The 15,871-nt window shown below is 44.2% G+C and overlaps 1 protein-coding gene across 9 annotated transcripts in view; it reads right to left on the reverse strand.

The window, feature by feature from the left end:
• The window catches only part of FHOD3 (formin homology 2 domain containing 3), a 396,327-nt gene that overhangs the window by 327,043 nt on the left and 53,413 nt on the right, over positions 1-15,871 (reverse strand). For all 9 annotated transcript variants that reach the window (XM_081149144.1, XM_081149143.1, XM_081149142.1 and 6 more), the window contains exon 3: positions 10,259-10,323. In XM_081149144.1, coding sequence (XP_081005270.1) covers positions 10,259-10,323 — 65 coding nt within the window. The remainder of the gene's footprint in view (positions 1-10,258; positions 10,324-15,871) is intronic.

Consider the following 15,871-nt stretch of genomic DNA (forward strand, 5'->3'; position numbering starts at 1 on the left):
ACAAAGGCTAGGCCTTGAGTCAGACCCTGGAAATGACTGCACCCCAAACCTTCAGGACAACCAACAGGAGGCAGGGCTTCAACAAGAAGCCCAAAACCATGCTGAGGATCACCATCCTGATACCTGCAGTTGGAACAGACCAGCAGCCCGGCCTTCCAGAAGCCTGGCCTGAGCTGTTCTGAGCATCAGGGAGGCCATCCCAATGGACATGTCTCTCTTCTAGATTCCACTAAATTCCATCAGAGAAAATCTCAGCACAAATCCCATCAGTGACTCACAGTGGCCTTGGCAATTCCTGGCCCTGACAGCTTTGTGGAGCTGCCTTTTCAAAGTCCCTAATGGGCTGGTAATTGTTTTATGGCTTTCTAATGAAGTGCAAAGTGCTCCATGGCACTCTGCATTGCTTCCTTGTGGCCTCTGAGCCGTAGAGCCAATGCCTGGTGAAGGAGACAAGTGCCTGGTCAGCCCATCCGTGGCCCCCCATGTCACTGTCATCAACCCCTGGACCCAGGCCCCATGCCCAGTGCACCCTGAGGCAGAGGAGAGGCCAATGCCTGATACCATGGGAAAGCTTTTTAAGGTGCCCTGGGCCAAACAAAAAAAATTTTTAATCCTCCAGATACTGAGTCAACTGCCAAAATTATTGTTATATTCGTAGTGAAAGTTTACCATCGCTGGCATGGCTGTTGTTGGCAAAACAAACATACAGATTATATCTTTAGGAGTGATTTGAACAGCTTATCTATTTGAGCATTTTGTAAATATCAACTCATACAGAATATTTTGACTACTTTTATAATGCTTAGAGCATAATTTTTCAACTTTAAAATTATTATTCAACTTAACTAGCACTTGATGGTGTTACGGTCTTTACATGCCTCTTCATGCATCCGGCACATGTGCTCGGGAGCTTAATTATCCTCCACGTCAGCAGACTCTTCCCCAAGAACACTACCTGGAAACAAGGATGGGGACACCAGCATCCCACCCCACTCCCCAGAAGCACTGTTCCGCAGAACAGCTTCACCAGGTTGTTAGTCCAAGCCACCACCACCTCAGCCTCCAACCTCAGGACCGAGATTTATGCTCACAGATCCACAGAGGCCCCAGACTGCCCAGGGTGGGGACAGCAAGTGGTCCCCACGTCCCCACTCACATCACTCTGCCCAGCACATGCAAAGGCCACCCAGGCCATGAACACTCCCAGACTGTGCAATTCCAGAGTCACACAATACTCTGAAGAACTGAAGAACTGAGAGTCCTCCCTCCTGGAAACCCTCTTGAAAATGACATCCTACCCATATTCTTCTTCCTGAGACAATACCACAGAAACTCATTTCTAAAGTAAACAAATTAAACATTCATCAGTACCATGACCCTTTGAGCAGCTTCCTTTAATCAACAAATAATCTGCGGTCTCCTTCTGTGCTTTGGAGGAGACCTCGAAGAGCTAGACACTCAAGAGCTAGCTGCTCCCTGACACAGAATGCCGACCCCATAGATCTTCCCAGGAAAGAGCAGGAGGATTCAAGGCCTCCAGCCCAGAACCCTTCTGTTCCTTTCGGGCAGCTTCGAAAGCTAGAAGCAATATCATGCAGCCTCATCCAATAAGTGCCTTCATTTTCAGGGACTTCCCAACGTGAAGCCTGAAAGATGAGGCTGTGTCCAGAGGGTCAGCGTGGAAGCCAGGAAGAAACAAGGAAACTCCAGCTCCAGCTCCAGCTCCAGGAGTCGCAGCCCAGCTGAGAAGGGCTCTTAACTGCATTACTAAACATAGGCAGCTTTTGAAGGGTGAAATCCAGTTTTTTCGGCTGATTTACTTTCCCCTAAGGCACTCTGTGAACCACATTGGAACTCAGCTGGAAAACCATCCTTCGAAACCTGGTGAAACTTCACTAAGGAAAAGTGTTTCAAAGATATCTATTTAGGTGTTCTGGCAGCATCTCTCAGGCTCTTCAGACCAGAAGGGCTACGTTGGTCCCTGCAGTCACTTATCTAGAAAAGGGCTGAAGACTATGTAAAACGGTCGAAAAGGAGAAGTAGCAGACCAGTGCAAAGAACACCAGTCAAGGATCGAGAGCTTCCAGCCTACTCCGGCCACCTCCCAGGCACGTGGCTGTAGGAAAATGCCCATCATGTGGGTTTCTCCCCTTTCTCAGCCCCTCCAGTGGCTCAGGAAGGATAGTTAGGGTCTGTGAAACTGTGGATGGGAATGGAGAAAACTGCAAAGGTGAGTCATTAGGTGAACGTGGTCCACGTTACTTTTTTTAAATGGCCAAGGTAAACAATCGAGATTTCTTTTTCTTTCTTAGATTTTTTTTTTTTTTTGGTAGAGTTCCTCTCAAACTAATCATCTTTTAGAGCATTTTACAACTTTTAAAATACTTGTAAATGTATTATCTAATTCTAAGAGTGTTATTAAGTTGAGCATTGAGTCTAAAGCAGAGTCTTTTAAAAGATTAAGAAATGACTGGAGTATTGACTGCAGGCCTAACACTATACCTTGCCCCACCAAGATGTCCCCAAAGCCCTAAAAGGGATCCTCTTTCTGCCACACAATCACAGTCCAGGTACCAGGATGCAGATAAATGGCATCACCTCTGGGTACTAATTAACAACAGAATTTTTCTTTTTTCGATTGTGATAACAAGGCCTCACTTATGCTAATCTATTTAATTTTCCCCTTTGCTATTCTGTAACTATTACTCTAGTACATAAACTTGAGACTAGAGCACCTGTAACAAATTCCCCAACACCTTTTCTTCCTAGAATTAAATCTGAACTGGTTGCATGTTTTGCTGAACTACTAACGCTTTCCAAGTGTTTTTTCCCCAATTTAAAATATTTCCCATTATTTTATTCGTAGCACAACAGAAATCAGTAAAAAGCCCAGAGAATACCCCTCCCCAGGAATCTGTTCTGAGTTCTCAGTAAGACCTGAAAAACATATGGGTGCACACCTAATCCTTAAAGAACCTCCAGTTAGCAAGACATCTGTGAGCCCTCCATCCCCCTTTTCAGTTCCCAGGCCCTCCCCAGATCAAAACTTCTATTAACAAGGCAAAGCATTTTGTTTCCAACATACACTTTGTTCAGTGACAAAAATGAAGTGGTCTCTTCCTGGGGATAGCCATGGGCACAGAGAGCCAGTCACTGGGTCAGCGTTACACCCACAAGCAGATCAGACCTATAGGGCGTGCGGGGCATGTGTAGAGACACTGGTAGAAATCGCGCAAAAGCACAGCGGTTTCCTTACTAGGGGTTGTTTTCTGGACATAACTGAAGGTCCTGCTGGACAGCAGCTTTAGAATCTAACTGCCAGCACATGGTTTAAACTAGTCTTGTAACATCTGCTACAGGTGTCCCCACCAATATGACTACATTTTCAACTGCCTTTTTTTTTCTTTGTCAGAATTTCATGTTCTTGTTAAGGATATAAGCAATTACTAGGCCAGTGCAAAGCAAACACATTGATAATGGTCCTAGCACATGCTTAAATTCTATTACCCAACATTTAGAGAGCCTTAGCGATGAAAGGTAAAGTCCTAAAGAGGCAAAGAATAAGCAATTTAAATAAGTAAAGGGCAGGGATAAGACCACAAATATGAAATAAAGCTGCTCTAAGAGACGCTGACGTACCTGCTTTTCTCTCCTGTGGTTCACTCATATTTGTTCACATTCATGTTTCCTTTCTTGATCCCTCTTAATTCCCACAGCTGATCTGAGTTTCCAGCTCCATCTGGAAGGTTCTCATGTTCTCTCTCTCTCATAGGTGTGTGTCTTTATTTCTTTACCCACTAACTGTATTTATGTTTACCTGCATGTCTGTAGATGGTAGGGCCATTCTTTAAATGCTCTCATTTCTTTTCATTTTTGGTGAGAAACCATTCCTGACCTATATACTCTAAGATCATAGCATCTGTGACAGTTAAGTGACAGAACTGAATATCCACCTGCATTTAAACACTAGACTCTCACACAGTTTAACACACCTGGTGGATGTTTTATACCCTTCCCATATCCTTTCTGCCTTCCTTGGAGAGGCGGAGTGCTGGGAGGGTGGCACATCTGTCAATCACTGTTTGATGATAAGGGACCTTAGGCATAGCCACCTACAGAGTGGCTGACTGCCCCAGCCCAGACCCAAAGTGGACATTCTGTGGGTTCTGCCTCCTGGGAGCTGAGGCAGGTTAATAGGAAAAAGATGATGGGAGGTGTTTATCTGATTAACCCACTGAGCTTGTTTTTACCTAGAGAACAGAACCCTGGACAAAAATGGGTCACAGACTTGATGGGGTGTAAAAGGGGGGAGGTTTTAAAAAATGCAGGCACCACAAGTCTCCTGCTGTAAAGGGAGACTCAGGATTTCAAACCCTAGCTCATTGTGTGCCAAGGCTGCAACAGGCCACCCAGGGGACTCTGCAGGAGAGGGTGGGAGTGGGAGATGGACGCCAGGGTTTCTGGAGAACCAGTAGATCTCAACATCAAAGACAGAAAATAGGAAATGGGACTGAATGCACATAACACCACTAGGGAAGGGTATGGCCAGGGCACTGTCAGCATGGCCACTGTGACACCAAGGGACAGGACAGGAGGGAACACCCCCCAACCCAAGGCTGCAGTGATGGAGGCAGGACAGGAGCAAAAGCAGCCTCCAGTGGGAATGCAGGAAAGAGTCAGCAAGAAGCCCAGGTCGAGGCCTGGAGTCAGAGGAAGCAGGGCAGGGGGGCCAAGAGGAAAAATACTGGCTCTACGGGGGTTTCCTGACCAGAGAACAGCCTGTAAAACTCTGCTTCTGCAGTCACACAGTGGACACCCATGTGAGGGGCCTGCATACAAATATGACAGAGGATAGTAGCCCCTGTGCTGCACACCCAAACTAACACATGTCACCACACAGGCCTCATGTGTCTCAGCACCCACAGTGCTAAAGAATTTCCCACCTGAACACCACCCAGGTGCTATTAGGCCCAACAGTGTCAAAAAGGCATTTTGCTGTTTCCAGAAGGAAACCTCTAGGTTTTTTTGTTGGTTTGGTTTGGTTTGGGTCTTTTTGTTTGTGTTTTTATTGATTTTAGAGAGGGAAGAGAGAGAGAGAAACATCGATGTGAGAGAGATACATCGATTGGTTACCTCTCACATGCGTGCCAACTGGAGGTCAAACTCACAACCTAGGTATGTGCCCTGCCCAGGAATCGAACCCACCACCTTCTGGTGCACAGGACAACGCTCCAACCGAGTCACATCGGCCCAGGCAGAAACCTCTTGTTTTAATGGAAATTCCAAATAGTCAAGGGGCAGTAAGGATCACGTTGGAATCCAGTTCAAAGTCCAGTGTCACTCAGCAGCCCACCAGAGGAGCAAGCGTAACATCAGCCAAGGAAGCTGGAGGGGAGCTTCCCTGCAAAGCCAGGAGGGCTCAGCCACACAAAACCAGCTCACATGGAGTGTACAGAAAGAGACACGCTCTTCCCCCCAGAGGTGGGCGGAAGCAGTACTCCACCCAGGCAGAAAACTCAGCGAGATGAGAGGCTGGAGGAGCCATTCATTCACAGGCTTAAAAATGAAAAACTGAGACAGGGATTGGGGAACAAAGGAGGAGGTCAGGGTCCTGTATTATAGCTCCACTCCCCACCCTCTGAATATGGAGGACAGGGCCCTCCACACTGTAGCTAGAGATGGTTCAGACACTGGACAGAATCTGCACCTCACCCCGAGCCTCTGAGCTGTCACCCACACCATACAGACACACATCGCCTCCATCACCACCAGGGAAAGCCCACATGGAACCAGGACCTTTCCCATTAAGACTGCACCTGGCCGTGGGGTCCTACTCAACACTATGCACATAAGAGGAATCCCCTCAGTCACTCTTGCACTAGAAGGTTCTTGTAACAGTCTAGTGCAAAGCACACAGCTGCCTGATTTAGCTCTTGAGAAGAAAATGCTTTGCTAATGATATATTAATGCCTCATTCTATTGATGTTTCTGCAGGAAATTGGCTACTTTTCTGCATCAGTGGGATGAACAGCTACCTCCTACATTGTTTTCTTGCCTGTTAAAGTTGTCTTTAGTCCTGTGATTTGACCTTGAATGAGCAATGAGACTAATCTCATGCAGAGATGAGTCACTTCAGCCACCTTGCCAACTTCTGCCTACCTCATCTCTACCTCCATGGGGGGACTTCATCATCTCCTAGATTTGGGAACACGCCTCTGAAGACTTTGTGCCAGGTTGGTTTTCACAACGACTAGCATAAGTGACACTTTGGAGTCTTCAGCCAATGTTTTATTCTTCTGTTTAATTAATGCTGGATACTTGACAGTGTCAGCCTTACAGATCCCAGGCAATCAATCGATGGGGCTTGTTTTCTTAATGGAAAAACAGGGTCTGCTTCAGAAAACTGAAGCACACAAGTTTTAAGCCAAACAAAATGCCTTCAAAGTGAGCCAGTAGAAAACATTCAGACATTAACTTTAGGATCCTGATGACTTCAAACCTTATTTTTTTAAATTCTCAATTCCATTCCTCACCCACAAGTCTTCTGCTCCTTTTCTCTCCATGGTGAGATTTAGTCATCAGAGCCAGTTGGCCCTCCGAACATTCTTCTGGTGTCTGGAAATAGGATCACAGGCAGGGACCAAAAAATTTATTTTCTCTAGCTAACCTCATAAAATACAGACTTCTCATGCCTATCGTAGAGTTTTCTTTTCTCATATCTGTAACTTCATGCCCATGATATGACCATCTTTTTTTGGAAGGACCACAGCTAGATTAAGAAGGCAAGTCATGCACTGTTTGCTACAATATGTTATATCAAGTGTCATACTAAAAATGTGCAAAGAAATAAAAATTACAGTGGAGAGGACAGAGGTGCAAAGAGCAGGGAGTGGGGGCCTTTCTCCGTACCAAAATCATTTTTCATGAGGTTTGCTCAGTCGCTAACCATGAAGGCTCCACTCCACTCTCATCCCAACTGGTACAGAGCTCCAAAGTTAACACTGGAGAATTCCAAAGGCATGTCACTTCCAATTCATCAACATGCAGTCCTGGATTCTAAACATTCTTATACTTAATAAAAACAGAAATGAAGGAAAAGAGAATGTAGGGTAAGGAAAACATTATTTTGGAGAAATTTATTTGATAGTATTTTAAAGCCATGAGCCAAAGCTGATCCTGGATCCTTTTCATCCATCTGTGAGGTGGGAAGGAAGATCACTAGGGAAGCTGCACAGGGTGCTAAGCCTCAGAGGGCAGCCATTGTCCAACACCTATAACAACAACTATTTAGCATATTGTGAAGAAGGAAATAACCTTGAAAAGAAGTAAGGATTCACATAACTGATGTGGAAGGTTTTTGTCCACACCCCCACCACCACACTCCCTCACCCCACCCCACCCTCATCATGTTTTCTTTTGTCATTTTGACTTAAGATTATGCCAGATTTGGTTTTTTTCACCCCAAAGAAATCTCACCTACTATTGCCATTTGGAAAGGGAACGAGTATGTCACAATGGAGGTTGGTATTTCATACACATGATGTACACATTCCATTTTCTGTACATAGCTAAAGGACAATATTTAGTGCTATTATAATAAATCTTTTCCAGATCTTGTAAATAATAGGAAAGAGGATTTTCTTAATACAATGAAAAAACTTTGCCTTCTTGGGTGCTGATGTTAATTTAAAAATTCAAACCCTCATCTGATATACTCAGACCTAATTAGTGGTGAAAAATTAAAGCAGAAAATTCCTTAAAAATGATACATACCTTAAAACTTTATTTTAACTTGCAGCTATAGTGACTGACCATCCTCACGTGCCTGTGATGAGGCACAGTTGGTCATCCTGTTCATAGCACATAAGGAGACACACTTTCACACCCTGTTTTGGGCCATGACCTTTAAGGATCTACTACCTGGAATTCTGTATGGACCTTCTTTCATGAACCAATAACCTTCTTTCACTCCAATAACATGGCCTATGATTTCCAATCTCAGTTTCTTAGAAGTCAAGCAAGAATAAAGATATTCGTGGAGAATTCTACGTTTTTCTTTAAGATTTTTTATTGATTTTTAGAGAGAGGAAGGGAGAGGGAGAGAGAGAGAAACACTGATGAGAGCAAAACATCAATCGGCTGCCTCTTGCACACCCCCTTCCGGGGATGGAGCCCTCAACCTGGGCATGTACCCCAACTGGGAATCGAATCAGCAACCCTTCAGTACACAGGACAATGCCCAACCAACTAAGACACACTAACCAGGGCAGAAGTCCACATTTTTACAATGTTTTCCCACCTTTTGTAGTTGTCACAACCCACTTACATTGGTAGAAAGGCTTTTGTACTAATTTTGAATCTTCTCCAAAATAGTCAATGAATTTTCAAAGCAGTGACTTTTACACTCGCATTTAAATAGTTTATAAAATATTTGTTACCATTTCATCAAATGACAAAATTCCAATAACAAGTGCAATTGGCTTAAGGAGGTTTGGGGACAAACACACTGACCTCATAATCACCCAGTTCACCCCCTGGAGAAAAAGTCCTGTGTGTCCTGGGAGAGAGTGGACTGGACTGGCTAGAGGTGCTCAGCATACCACAAGGATAAGATATGGGTTTTACATGGATTTCATGGGAGTATAGAATACATAAATGAATGCAGTGAGTCAATAACATGGTAGCTAATTAGGAAAACTACTAAAATATTTAAGCACATACTGCAAAAGAGTAAATTTTCTTCAAGGAGCTAGCTCATTAGGATTTTGAACTAGCCCATTTTAATGTAAATCTGCTCTCCACTGCCTCACTATTCCTGGGATATTCGAATTCATGCTCATGTCCCAAATCCTACTGGTAACCAGTTATATTTCAACCAATATTGAACTTTAAACAGTCTAACACATTATGTGCCTGGATTTGCTCTAGATCCAGGATTGGGGATAGGGGGTGTTTATCCACAAGAGTCATAGGCCTTTTCTTCAGCTAGACATGATTTATACAGATGAAACAACTGGGGGGAAAATGTATAGCAAGTAATAAAAAAGCAACTAATTAAATATAATCAAGTGCACATACATGGTTTATGGTCACTCAGTGCTACAGGCAGCTGAGAAGCAAACAGTTAATGTGGCTGAAGGTCCTACAGATCTTACTTTGCTTCCAACAAAATTATAAACCCTCCTGACACCTTGACCCTCCAGCTCCTGCTGCACAATTACTCCTGGCCACAGAGTTAGACAAAGGTTGTCACTCCAGACACTTGCATCTTCGCCATACTTAACACCAGCTGAAGTAAAATCACATGGATCTCCCTCCACATCTGGCTGCTCCCTCACCCCCACCCCTGGGTCTCCAGCAGGGATGCAAGAAGGAGAAGGGACCAGAAATTATTCCTTCCACTCCACCCATGCACACCACAGTCCAGGTGCAGACTGGGCTTCAACAGGATGACTTATGCTCTCCTAATTAGAGGCCTGAATTAAGACCACAGTGTACATTAAGGAAAAGCAAAATTACTCAGATATGAATAATTTCTATGTATAAAGTAAAATTTAGTTCCTTTTTTTCTTTTTATATTGCATATTCAATTTGGCTCAATGCCAGGAGGAAACCAGGCCAATTTCAGAAACACTTTATATAGAGATTGTCTACTTTGCATAAATAATTTATTTCACTGCCATTCAACCCTTGTGTATTGGTTGGGAAACCAGAGAGTCCAGAAAAAAAAAAAAAATTTCAATGGCTGCAGGAATAGCCCCAGCAGGGTTCCTGAGTGACCACAGGCAAATCATTCTGAACCACAAATTTGTTCAACAACATACTGCTCAGTATCCATATGTGCCCAATCCTGCACTGACCTGAGGGTTCCCTTTCAATCACCTGACCAGAGACCAGCACCTCAGGCCTCGCTTCCCCACAGGTAACTTCACAGACCCACCAGGAAGCACATGGGGTCAGTTCAACTGGCCAGAGATTCAGAGGAACAGCCCCAGGGAGACCCTCATCTCTGTGAGCATAGCCAAAAAGAAGCTCGTCAATAATGTCTTACCTCCAGCTCTATTCACAAAGCAAACAACAAAGGAAGTCAGGTGAAACAGGGCTTCAAAAACTACTGCTAAAAACAACCCGATGACAGGTACTAACCCAAACAGATAGAGTAACAGTGACTATGGTATTCCCATGAGTGGCATTTCTCATCATATGTTTAATCACTGAGGGCAGATGGCAAGCATCCCCTTCTACAGATGTCACTCACCGATACAGGCATGGACCCTCACGGACAGTTGTGTCCTTAGGATGATGCTGTGCTTCTTACCCCGCCTAATGGAAAGAAAACACACATGGGCATCAGAGGAGTCATCGAGAAGAAGCCTAGATGTTGTCAGTCAACTTGAAGGTTCTGACACATCCACCTGACAGAGGCTCCAGAGAAGCAGGGACAGACACAGAACAAGAATCTATCCTGAAACAACGTGATGTCACAGGGCTTTCCAGAAAATAACATAATAAAGTTTGACTGTTGGATTGACACACGCATTTTATTGCCAAACCTGGTCAACTCATTCCATCCACAGGGTTTGCATGTACTCATGCTTGACCATGTTGGGAAAATTTTAAAATCTGTGCCCATAAAATGAAATCCCAGGAATGTAACAACACAAATCTGCTTGATCACTCCCATGGCTATTTTTACATTTTTCTGGATATAGGAAAGGGGCATAGACCTTGCGGGAATCAGAAAGAGCTGCTTTGCTGTGTATAAATTCAAGACTACAGGGTTTTTATCTTTTACAGGAAGGTGGGAGTCCATCAAAGAGCTTATAGGCTATTTATTGTCAGGAACCCCAATTTACACACCTCGCTTCAAAGTTTCCTTCTCACTTCGTGATGAGGAAGAAAAAAGATGATCCTCTTCCCAATTCCATTCCTATTAGGACTCATCCCATCTATGCAAAGAAGGGCTGAAGCACGGAGCAGTTGATAGAGAAGATAAACAGGAAGGAGCATGAGTCCTGGCTACCTGGGCGTAACAAAGGCTTTGAGATTTGGAGAAAGGGGGACCCAGTGGACAAAGGTAAAATGGAGCCAGCCAACCAGCAAGGCCACAGGTAACCTGCTGGGGCTCCCCCCTTCCCATCACTCTTCTGGCCACTCTCATCTCCATTCATTTATAATGGAGGCCAGCAGGGCTCCCTGGTTTTACGGTTGTGTCGGAGGGGATGGGAACATACATCTCACCAGGCACACTGTTAACATTGTGATCATGAATTCATAGTCATCACTGAAACGATTATATTTCTTATTCTTGAGACTAGATCAGAGGGGAAAGTATGGTTTCAAAAGGGGTGGGATTTTTTATTCTTTTAAAGGAGAAAGGAAAGCATTTTGCATGGTCCTACAAAAGCATGCAGTGCCCCCCATCCCCACCCCACAGCTGCTTGTAGGTAGAGAAACTGCATTCAGTCCCTTCAATCCCCAGGAGCCCCTCCTTCCTACTTTGTTCATTTGACTGTTTTATATCTGCTGTGTGCAAGGCACTGGTCTCAGGGAGCTAACAACAAATACACAACATCTGACCATCTTCAGAAGACAAGTTTGAGATTCCTATCAGCGCAGACTTCTTCGAAACTTTCTTCCTCGCACACATGCAAATTGTTTTCTCTTTTGACAACCTGATGTTGACAGTCCTTCAATTCTTGTGATCATACCAGGAAGAAAGTTCCAGTTAGGTGCACTGATCTGAATTATTGAACGGTCTATTTTGTGAACTGCCAGGAAAGGTGCTCTGCAGCAGGGGCAGCCGCCATCAGGTGGGGAGCCTCACCCAGAGCTGGGAGCAGAAACTCGGGAGCCCTGGCTCTAGCCAGGCCCTAACTACGAGGAACAGCAAACCTGAAGTCTTCCAACCTGGACACTGTCTGTAAGTCATGTTATCAGCAGTTATGAGTCAATGATAAATACCAGACGAATGGGAGGCAAAGCACATGCTTTAGATGCCCAAAGCAGGAAGCACGGAGGGCCAGGGAAAATATTTCAGAATACCTCCAGTTCAAAGGGACTTTTATCTTCAAACAACTGCAAAGTCACATTGTGAGGAAGTGCTTAAGTTTTCCCAGAGAATTCTCCATCCCACAATGAGTGTGTGGGGTGGTCGCTGTAGGATTCCAGGCACCTTCATGAACACTAGGACTGGAAGAGGCCCAGGCAGGCCAAGCACTCCGAGGTGCCATCTTTTCTGTGCTTGTGCCTTGAGAAACCAGGCAATCAGACTAGTTAAGCCAAACCCTAGTGGAACTTAAGAGACCACAGAACAACAAGTTATCTCCTATAATTCCAATATCATACCTCCTTCCCTGCCTGCCCCTGTACACAAAATCCTACGATGGAAGAAACTGGTGTGGAAGTCCTCTGGGTGGAGCCAAGGGCTATGGAAGCTGCCTAATGGGATGAGGCCCCAAATCCCAGGAGTTACCGGCAAAGGAGGGAGCCGGCCAAGGTTGAGACAAGTGGCAAGTGCAGCCAGGTCCACAGAAAGTGTCCTTCATCTTCTACCCCCTTCCCTCGCCCACCCCCACTTCTCCCACCTTTGATGTGGGTACCATTGCTGTACCCATTTTACAGATGAGAAAGCAAAGCTTGTAGAAATGACATAACCTCCATAAAGTCAGAGGGCTGGTAGAAATAGAACCGGGCCTGAAAGCAGTGTCTGGCTCCACAGTCACCAGCAGCATCCTGCCTTGTATACTGCCTTGTATAACTGCCTCACTATACAGCCTTCTCCAGGGCTTACAAAGAATACAAAGCATCTCTGCCTTTTTTAGTGGTTTAACCTCAACGCTAAAATCTAACAAAGAGGACACACATAAAAAATTAAGCGGCAAATATCTAAAAAAATATTGGCAAACCAAATTATGAATATAACAGGACCAAATAAGATTAATCCTAAGAATACACGAGTTACAGGAAGTTCAATGTTTTATTTCTATATATCAAATATCAATGTATAGAGGACACTCATCATAAAATGCCTTTAAATTTGATAGCTTTCCTCACTTTACCGCATATCTTCTAATTGGTTAATGCTGATATATTGGAGAAAGGTTGATTTTTATGTATTTCCTTTGTATATGACCGTCTCACTGCTATTACTGATTCCAAAAATCTTTTGGCTGATTGGTGTTTTGGCTTCTTTTAGGGAAATAATCATATCATCTATTTTAATAATCATTTTATCCCCACTTTTATAGTAAATGTGCCCTTGTCTTCTCTTTCATGGCTAAAACTTTCAAAGGAAAATTAAATAATCATGGATATATTTTTCCCTGCCCCCAGTGGAATACTATGTCAGTATGGGTTTGGAAAATAATAATCATAATAGTTGTTAACATTTATGGAATGCTTATTGCGTGCCAGACAGGATTCTAAGTACTTTATACAGATTTGATCTTCACAAAATTCCTATGAAATAGGTAACTTTGCCCTGGCTGGTGTTGCCCAGTGGTTAGAATGTGGGCCCACACACTGAAAGGTCATGGGTTCGATTCCCAGTAAAGGGCATGTGTACCTTGGTTGCAGGTTCAATCCCCTGCCATGGTGCAGGAGGCAACCAATCCATGTGTCTCTCTCACATCGATGTTTCTCTCTCTCTCCCTCCTTCCCACTCTCTCTAATCAATGGAAAAAATATACTCAGGTAAGGATTAACAAAAAAAATCAAAAATCAAAAATAAATAGGTAACATTACTACCATTTTTAAAATGAGGAAATTGAGGCCCAGAAGGGTTAAGCAACATAGCTGAAGTCACACAGCTAGAAAGTGACAGAACTCAGATTTGACAGAGGCAGTCTGACCCAGAGCCTGTACTCCTATCACCTCCGTGATGGGTATTCCTTCATTCATTCCCTCACTTCATTCTATATGAAGTGCAAGATGTACATTCTGCCTCAAGATAACAGGAACACAGAAATCCTGCCTGCCTTGCAGATTTTGGACTCAAAACTGCAACATCAGTTCTTACCTGAACTTCCAGCCTGCTGGCCTACTCCACAGATTCCAGACCTGCCAGTCCCCACAATGGAGTGAGCCAATTACTTGAAATAAATCTCTCTAGATAGACTCAATAGACCAGATGGATTAGATCAGAAAGATTAGACTAGATGGATAGACAGGTATCTTGTTGGTTCTATTTCTCTACAGAATCCTAATACAAACTTTGATATCTGTCTTTATGGAGCGTCCATGTTCCAAAAATCAGCAAGAGGCTGTCCATATGGATTCAGCATAAGCACCTCAGTGATCCTTTCCTCCCTAATATTGACATGCTATATCAGTTTCATAGCTGCCACTCCTTCCAATCCACCTGTTTGCAGCACCGTGACCCAAAGGCAGAAGCAATTTAATTTGACCTGAAACTCCCCAGGGAGACTCAAATTCCATTCCTATCAGCACAGCCACTGCCAGGGAAACATCATCAGCTTCAGAGACCAATCAGGTGCCCACACCCAAGGCCACTGCTACCCAAGTGACAAGAGAACTATCTAAAATAGACACTCAATTCAAGGAGACTCCAATCAAGGCAAACATGCCAGGGACACGAGGGTGCTGCCCCTAAAGGAACTTTCCACAACTTCCTGGCTTCTCAGAATACACAAGTTTCTCCTACAATCATGTGTATGGCCTTGGGGTGGAGAGGGGGGGACCTGGTTTAACCAAATAAGTCTCCCAGAAACCCATGTTTCAGTTCTGCCCGTCTCTCAAGAGAATATTTTTACAAGAATAACATATAGCCCTAGCTGGTTTGGCTCAGCGGTTAGAGCATCAGCCCATAGACTAAAGGGTCATGGGTTCAATTCCTCAGTTGCAGGCTCAATCCCCAGTCCCAGTTGGGGCAAGTGTGGGAGGCAACCAATCGATATGTCTCTCTCACATCAATGTTTCTCTCTGTCTCTTAGCCTTCCTTCCGCTCTCTCTAAAAAAACAATAGAAAAAATATCCTCAGGTGAGGATTAACAAAACAATAACAACATATAAAGTCTTTTTGTCACTGTAAGAACAAGTGCATGCATTAATTTATTAAGTGGCACAGAGCCAAAGGCTTGATGACTTTTCCTTGCAGCCAACAGCAGAATTAAAGCCCTCTAATATTCCTCCACTCAAATTAGAACTAAACTATGACTTCGATCAAGAGTAGAAAACATATGTTTGATCACGTGGCAGAAGCAGAAACTAGGGCCCCTCAGCAGCTGCCCCGGGAATAAGCTCCCTTTTAGTAAGCCTCTGGAGCTGTGAAACGCAGCCAGTGCTCTGCCTGGGGAATAAAGAGATGAAGGAGGATTTGAATTGGCCCTCAGCATGTGAAAAGATGGTGTTAGCTAAGATTATTTGTTCAAAAGCTCCAAGTCCAAGAGAGCCTGTCGCTACTACATTCGCCTCCAGATGCACTCTGGTCTTCCCTAGTAGAAAGTAGAGGTGAAAATCATAGACTCTGAAGCCAGCTGTGTGATCTTGGACAAGTTACTCAGCCTCTCTGAGCCCCAACTTCCTTGCCTGTAAAATGAGGTAATAATATGCTTTTGGTGTCATACCTAAGAAATGAAGACTTACTCCTATTTTCTTCTAACAGTTTTAAAGTTTTAGCCGTTCACCCTCAGGTGCCCCTAATGGGAAAGAAATCTTGGTTGAACTGGTTCACAGCTCCCAGCTCCGGTGTGAACCTTCTCAGTCCTCCGTTCTCTCCCCCACCTCACTACTTTTCTGCTTCCTCTCTCCCTGAGGACACCCTAAAACTCCTTACTTCACCCCTGGCCTTGCCTTGGTCCTTTCACTACTTGATTTCTCTGTGACATGGGGTTTCTGGCCCTTTCTTTGA

This window comes from Miniopterus schreibersii (assembly GCF_964146895.1).
Source record: "Miniopterus schreibersii genome assembly, chromosome: 10".
In the NCBI taxonomy this organism is placed as follows: domain Eukaryota; kingdom Metazoa; phylum Chordata; class Mammalia; order Chiroptera; family Miniopteridae; genus Miniopterus; species Miniopterus schreibersii.